Here is an 8,291-nt window from a genome sequence, read left to right on the forward strand (position 1 = left end):
TAGACGTCCAACAATCTGTTGTTAACGCCATGTATCGTGTTTGAGAGCTCACGCTTTGTACTTGCAGAGCAATAATTGTAATATTTCTTCATCAGGGCTGTCAGTTTTTCCACATGGCATCTTGTATTCTGGTTCTAGATATGCCATTAGGGCAAGGTTCCCCAACTGGTAGCCCGCGGGACGAATTTGGCCCGCGGGTGGTTTCATTTGGCCCCCCATGTTTTCTTAGCCCGTAAATGTTTTCTTTTTTTTACATAGAGCTGATTTGCTGGTGTTTTTAGTCTAAGTAACTTTTTTACATTTTGGAATTATGTTCCAAAGTATTCCCACACATAAGAGATATGTGATTGTATACAAATGTAAGCAAGGTTTGAAATTCATCTCTGTTTGGGCTTCTTGTGGTCAATATGTAATTACAGTTAGTCGGAAATTTACATACACCTTAGCCAAATACATTTAAACTCAGTTTTTCACAATTCCTGACATTTAATCCTAGTAAAAATGTCCTGTCTAAGGTCAGTTAGGATCACCACTTTTATTTTAAGAATGTGAAATGTCAGAATAATAGTAGTGATTTATTTCAACTTTTATTTCTTTCATCACATTCCCAGTGGGTCAGTAGTTTACATACACTCAGTTAGTATTTGAAAGCATTGCCTTTAAATTGTTTAACTTGGGTCAAACGTTTCAGCTAGCCTTCCACAAGCTTCCCACAATAAGTTGGGTGAATTTGGGCCCATTCCTCCTGACAGGTGTAACTGAGTCAGGTTTGTAGGCCTCCTTGCTTGCAGACACCTTTTCAGTTCTGCCCACAAATCTTCTATAGGATTGAGATCAGGGCTTTGTGATGGCCATTCCAATACCTTGACTTTGTTGTCCTTAAGCAATTTTGCCACAATTTTGGAAGTATGCTTGGGGTCATTGTCCATTTGGAGGACCCATTTGCGACCAAGCTTTAACTTCCTGACTGAGGTCTTAAGATATTGCTTCATTATATCCACATAATTTTCCTACCTCATGATGCTATCTATTTTGTGAAGTGCACCAGTCCCTCCTGCAGTAAAGCACCCCCACAACATGATGCTGCCATCCCTGTGCTTCACGGTTGGGATGGTGTTCTTCGGCTTGCAAACCTCCCCCTTTCTCCTCCAAACATAATGATGGTCATTATGACCAAACAGTTCTATTTTTGTTTCATCAGACCAGAGGACATTTCTCCAAAAAGTACGATCTTTGTCCCCATGTGCAGTTGCAAACCGTAGTGTGGCTTGTTTATGGCGGTTTTGGAGCAGTGGCTTCTTCCTTGCTGAGCGGCCTTTCAGGTTATGTCGATATAGGACTTTACTGTGGATATAGATACTTTTGTACCTGTTTCCTCCAGCATCTTCACAAGGTCCTTTGCTGTTGTTCTGGGATTGATTTGCACTTTTCGCACCAAAGAAAGTTCATCTCTAGGAGACAGAATGTGTCTCCTTTCTGAGCGGTATGAAGGCTGCATGGTCCCATGGTGTTTATATTTGCGTACTATTGTTTGTACAGATGAACGTGGTCCCTCCAGGTGTTTGGAAAATGCTCCCAAGGATGAACCATACTTGCCTTGACTGATTTCTTTTGATTTTCCCATGATGTCAGGCACTGAGTTTGAAGGTAGGCCTTGAAATACATCCACAGGTACACCTCCAATTGACTCAAGGGATGTCAATTAGCCTATCAGAAGCTTCTAAAGCCATGACATAATTTTCCAAGCTGTTTAAAGACACAGTCAACTTACTGTATGTTGACTTCTGACCCATTGGAATTGTGATAGAGTGAATTATAAGTTAAATAATATGTCTGTAAACAGTTGTTGGATAAATGACTTGTGTCATGCACAAATTAGATGTCCAAACTGACTTGCAAAAACTATAGTTTGTTAAAACCTCTTGAAACTCCCCATCCCGGATCCGGGATCGTGACTAAAGCCTCAGGCTCATTAGCATAACGCAACGTTAACGATTTCTGAAAATCGCAAATAAAATGAAAATAATGCGTCTGCTCTCAAGCTTAGCCTTTTCTTAACAACACTGTCATCTCAGATTTTCAAAATATGCTTTTGAACCATAGAAATTGACTAATTTGTGTAAGAGTATGCAAAGCTAGCTTAGCATTTTGAGTAGCATTTAGCACGCAACATTTTCACAAAAACCAGATAACCAAATAAATAAAATCATTTACCTTTGAAGAGCTTCGGATGTTTTCAATGAGGAGACTCTCAGTTACATACCAAATGCGCAGTTTTTCCTGAAAGCGTCTGTGTGTAGGAGAAATCGTTCCGTTTTGTACATCGCATCTGGCTACCGAAACGAACCGAAAATTCAGTCACCTACGTCGTCAAACTTTTTCCGAATTAACTCCATAATATCGACCGAAACATGGCAAACGTTGTTTGGAATCAATCCTCAAGGTGTTTTTTCACATATCTCTTCATTGATATATCGTTCGTGGAAGCTTGCTTTCCTCTCTGAATCCCATGGAAAAATACTTGCAGCTGACTTTTGCGCACCAATTTCGGCGCAGGACACCGGGCGGACACCTGGTAAATGTGGTCTCTTATGGTCAATCTTCCAATGATCTGCCTACAAATACGTCACAATGCTGCAGACACCTTGGGGAAACGACAGAAAGGGCAGACTTACTCCTCTCGCATTCACAGCCATATAAGGAGACAATGGAAAACAGAGCCTCAAATCCTGCTCATTTCCTGGATGCCGTCTCATCTTGGTTTTGCCTGAAGCTCACGTTCTAGGGCACGCACAGAAAATATCTTGGTAGTTCTGGACACGTCAGAGTGTTTTCTTTCGAAAGCTATCAATTATATGCATAGTCGAGCATCTTTTTGTGACAAAATATCTTGTTTAAAACGGGAACGTTTTTCATCCAAAAATGAAATAGCGTCCCCAGAGCATCAAGAGGTTATTAACAAGAAATTTGTGGAGTGGTTGAAAATTGAAAAACAAGTTAATGACTCCAACCTAAGTGTATGTGAACTCCAGACTTCAACTGTATGTTCTGGCCCCCTGACCATCCGCTCAAGAAAAAATTGGCCCTCGGCTGAATCTAGTTGATGATCCGCCCATAATCGCACTTCTGACAGAAATGGTTTGGCTCTCACAGTGCCTCTTTCAGCATTGCACCTGTACTGCTGCTGTAGCTCAATTCTACCTTGCAGAGTTTGCATTTCATCACCTTCTCATTTAACTTCTCAAAGTACTGCCATACAGATCTTCGCAGCTGTCGCTTCCCTGTCTCACTCTCTTCCATTTTTACGACTATTAACGACTATCTGTGGCAAATCATTATTTATTTCTTCTAAGTGTTACAGATCCCAAATTCGTTTAAATGTCACACCCCTACACTCTGAATCCCTGAATGGAACTAACTTGCACACACACGCCTTTCCAAGGACCCAGAGCTATAACTTAAAGCTCTCAAGTGTCATTTCCCTTCAGATTTCCTCTATATAGACTCTCTTTCCCATAGACTTTAGTTGATAACAAGTTGTGCGATTAAATGTATTTTCCCTACTATGGTGATTCTATTTAACCACTCTCCCTATAGACTTCAGTAGTAACATACGGCGAAGCCAAATGATTTAGCCAAAACCATTAGACCTCCCGAGAGTCTGTGTTTGATAATGATCCTCATAATGATCTTGAAGGCCATTCTATAGTAATGCAAGACGACTCCAAAGCCATTAGTAGAGATCTATGAATGAGGTGGCAGCTGTCTTGCCTTCCAGCTGCTGTGACTAGTGTGTACAGTACAGTAGACCATTCAAGAAGAAGTGGGAATGAAAATAGCCTGCAGCTAATCTTTGGCCAGGTTACTGTAAAGCACTTTGTTACAAATGTTGATTGATCACCTCTCTCCCTCCCTTCCTCTTCCTCCAGGTGCTGCACCCCCTCCAGCAGCGCTTCCTCAACCTGATCAACCAGGAGAACTTTCCTCAGATTTGTCAGGAGGAGAGTGTGAAGCGGGAGATCGTTGCCACCCTGGAGGCTCTATGTGGCATCGCCGAGGCAACGCAGATCGACAACGTGGCGTCTCTCTTCAGCTTCCTCATGGACTTCCTGTCCAGTTGCATCGGCCTGATGGAGGTGTACCGCAACACGCCCGAGACGATCAACCTCATCATTGAGGTGTTCGTGGAGGTCGCCCACAAACAGATCTGCTACCTTGGAGAGGTGAAGATAGCAAAAACACTTAATCACTTTAATAATAACAACACACTTAGAATTACAAATCCCTACACTTGTATTATGTGTAGAGTAATGTAATCGGATACGGGGCTTCCACTGGAAAGAGTTAACAGACACCTCTTCTCCCTCTCTGACCCCCAGTCTAAGTCTATGAAGCTGTACGAGGTGTGCCTGACGCTGCTACAGGTCTACTCTAAGAACAACCTGGGCAGGAAGAGGGCTGATGTGGCTGCTGAGGAGGACCAGTACCAGGACCTGCTGCTCATCATGGAGCTGCTCACCAACCTGCTCTCTAAGGAGTTCATTGACTTCTCAGACACAGGTGTGGACGGTGGGTGTTTGTACATCTCCACCATCCCCAATGACATTAGTCTGCATTTATGTATGATACTTTCAGTTCCTAGTTAGTTTTCAATACTTATCAAATTTTATTGATCACATACACATATTTAGCAGATGTTATTACGGGTGTTGCGAAATGCCTGTGTTTCTAGCTCTTAGGCAGTGCAGTAATATCTAACAATACACACATCTAAAAGTAAAATAATGGAATTAAGAAATATATAAATTAGGACAAGCAATGTTGAAGTGGCATTGACTAAATACAATATATCCATATGAGATGAGTAAAGCAGTATGTAAACATTAAAGTGACTAGTGTTCCATTATTAAAGTGGCCAGTGATTATAAGTACATAGAGCAGCAGCCTCTAAGGTGCAGAACTGAGTAACCAACCGGGTGGTAGCCGGCTAGTGGTGGCTATTTAACAGTCTGATGGCCTTGATAGGTGTTTTTCAGTCTCTCAGTCCCAGCTTTGATGCACCTGTACTGACTTCGCCTTCTGGATGTTAGCGGGATAAATAAGCCGTGTCTCAGGTGGTTGTTGTCCTTGATGATCTTTTTGGCCTCCCTGTAGGTGTCCTGGAGAGCAGGCAGTGTGCCTCCGGTGATGCGGTGGGCAAACCGCACCACCCTCTGGAGAGCCCTGCGGTTGTAGGATAAGTGCAAATACCAGGTGGTGATACAGCCCAACAGGATGCTCTCAATTGTGCATCTGCAAAAGTTTCTGAGGGTCTTAGTGGCTAAGCCGTAGGCACTGTTGCACCTTCTTCACCACATTGTCTGTGGGTGGACCATTTCAGATTGTCAGTGACGTATACACTGAGGAACTTCCACTGCGGTCCTGTCGATGTTTATATGGATGTGCTCACGCTGCTTTTTCTTAAAGTCCACGATCAGCTCCTTTGTTTTGACATTGAGGAGAGGTTGTTTTCCTGGCACTACTCTGCCTCCCTGTAGGCCGTCTCGTCATTGTTGGTAATCAGGCGTACTACTGTTGTGTCTTCTGCAAACTTGATGATTTGAGTTGGAGGCGTGTGTGGCCACGCAGTCAAGAGTGAACAGGGAGTACAGAAGGGGGCTGAGCACGCACCCTTGTCGGGCCTGTGTTGAGGATAAGTGAAGTGGAGGTGTTGTTTCCTACCTTCAGCACCTGGGGGGCGGCCCATCAGGAAGTCCAGGACCCAGTTGCATAGGGTGGATTTCAGGTCCTGAGCTTGATGAGCTTGGCGGGTACTATGGTGTTGAAGGCTGAGCTATAGTCAACTTACAGAATCCTCTGGTTTGTGTGTGTGTTGATGGTGGAACAGATGAGGTTTTCCGGGGGCAGGAGCAGGGTTCGGGAGCGGCAGGTCGGTCGGTGTCAGCTGCAGACGTAGTTCTGTTTGGAGTCAACATTATTCTGCCTCTCATGTCTCAGGACCTACTCAAGGTAAGACCCAGGGCCCAGTCTCAATTGTTAAACAATGCTTCTTCCTTCCTCGAAGTAATCACTGATGTACATTGTCACTGTACTACAAACTATTGTTAAACTGGTTTGTCTGTGTTTTCAGTTCCCGTCTCTGTGTAACCAGTATTACAAGCTTATCACGTTCATCTGTGAGATCTTCCCTGAGAAGATCCCCCAGTTACCAGAGGAGCTGTTTAAGAGTCTCATGTACTCCCTAGAGCTGGGCATGACATCCATGAGTTCAGAGGTCAGCCAGCTGTGTCTGGAGGCTCTGTCTCCTCTGGCCGAGCAGTGTGCCAAGACCCAGGAGAAAGACACGCCCCTCTTCATCGCCACACGCCACTTCCTCAAGGTGAGACACCCCCTCCTGGGTTTTCCTCCTAACTACAAGGTCTACTTCATTCCATTATACTCAAAAAGAGGAAATGTTTTGTAATGGAAAATCTCTCCCTCTCCAGTTGGTGTTTGACATGCTGGTACTGCAGAAACACAACACAGAGATCACAGTGGCAGCGGGAGAAGCTCTCTATACACTAGTGTGCCTGCATCAAGTGAGTATCCTTTGTTTTTAAACTTCCTGCACACATCTATCTCATTCTTTTTATTGGCTCTGGTGATCTGGACGTTGTACCTCCTGTCGGCTTCATATGATGATGTAATTTCCTATTCTCTCTCCAGGCGGAGTACCAGGAGCTGGTAGAGTCTCTGCTCGCCACCCAGCGAGACGCCGTCATCTACCAGAGACTGGCCGACGCCTTCAACAAGCTGACGGCCAGCAGCACGCCGCCCAGCATGGACCGCAAGCAGAAGGTGGCCTTCCTCAAGAGTCTGGAGGAGTTTGTGTCCAATGTAGGGGGGCTACTTTGTGTCAAATAACTATTAGCTCCCCTCCCTCCTAGCCCCTCTATATCCAACCCGCTCACAGATCTACCTACCTACCTTGACCACATCTGACCAAGCCAAACCATTGAGAAGACAGACAGACAGACTGAGCTGATGAGCTGCACTGTTAGACTGTGTGGAAAAAAAATAGGTGAGGTTGAGACACTGACGGGAGCTGTGGTGTGGACTGGACTAGGGTGTGGTTTGGGCAGGTTCACACCCGCTCCTCCCCCTAACCCCTCCTTTTTCCTCAAAGGCCCCAAGCACAAACGTACAGTGGCTTCGGGGATTACGATTTGGTGGTGGGGGGGTCAGAGAGGGATGAACTTGCCCGCTGTACCCCTCTGTCCCATCATCCAATCATTGTTTACGTTTGCCAGTGGGAGGGTTGGGATGAACACAGGAGGAGGGGCCAATCTGTTCTGAGAACGCTATGCCCCTCCATCTCTCCCCATGCCCATACCCTCTCTCCCCTCCCAGAGTGCCTTGGTTTTCTTGTTTGTGTCGTGTGTCGACTCCAGTGTGTCTGTGTGGCCAAGCTGAGAGGTGTCTTACAGCAACAACTGTGCCTGTCACACACACCAAAAACACAGTGGAAGCACACACACACACACACACATCTCCATGACCACGAGAGGCTAGATCCCACCACCTTCAGGTTGCTGAACCTGTTAACTGGAGGGCCGATGACAAAAAACGATTCACTTCGTCCTCATCAAGTGTGTATATATGTTTTCCCAAAAAGTGGGGGAAATTTTAAAACAATGACTGCAAAGTTTTTATAAGATGGCAGTGGAGCTGAATTTTTATGGTTATGATCACTTGAAGAAAAAGGGGGCAAGTTTGAAAACTTTGGATTTTGATTTCTTTATTGTTCTAGATTGTAATTTTATTCTATGCCACCCTTTTGTCTCAGTCCTGACTGCCCACAGCCGATATCCAGAAAATTGGAGGCCTTAGGAAGTTTGGGCCCCTGAAGTTTAGCAATCTTCTCTCTAGTTATATTTTTCTATGTCACAGCCACTATCTCCATTTCAAAACACACTGAATGGAAGCAATAACAAACCAAAAAAGGAACAGAGCCACTTGTTGTAACCATGGCATTTGAGGTGGACTCACTGCCCTCCCTCTGTTTAGACCACTACCCTGGTTCTTTTGGAATGCCTGACTGAATTGTATTGAAATGTAAAAGTGTACATAAACTTATTATATAAAATATGGAGTTGTTTTTCCTCTTCTGTATAAAGTTTTTTTTCTATCTCAATGTCCTGTTCTACAGAATATGCAAACAAGTTCCACATCCAGTTTTGATCATTCTTGTCAACATAAAACCCAAAAGTGCTTTCAATATCTCTGAAATAAAAATAGTTGAAATTTAGAAA

The 8,291-nt window shown here is 44.3% G+C and overlaps 1 protein-coding gene across 1 annotated transcript in view; it reads left to right on the forward strand.

Moving 5' to 3' along the window:
* LOC135547472 (exportin-4-like) overlaps positions 1-8,291 on the forward strand; it is a 56,792-nt gene extending 48,501 nt beyond the window's left edge. Inside the window, 6 exon segments of the mRNA XM_064976513.1 lie at positions 3,930-4,223; positions 4,380-4,560; positions 5,888-6,009; positions 6,131-6,379; positions 6,486-6,578; positions 6,706-8,291. Of these exon segments, the coding sequence (XP_064832585.1) occupies positions 3,930-4,223; positions 4,380-4,560; positions 5,888-6,009; positions 6,131-6,379; positions 6,486-6,578; positions 6,706-6,903 (1,137 nt within the window). The 3' untranslated portion in view covers positions 6,904-8,291.

Source organism: Oncorhynchus masou, chromosome 10, assembly GCF_036934945.1.
Source record: "Oncorhynchus masou masou isolate Uvic2021 chromosome 10, UVic_Omas_1.1, whole genome shotgun sequence".
NCBI classification, from domain to species: Eukaryota; Metazoa; Chordata; class Actinopteri; order Salmoniformes; family Salmonidae; genus Oncorhynchus; species Oncorhynchus masou.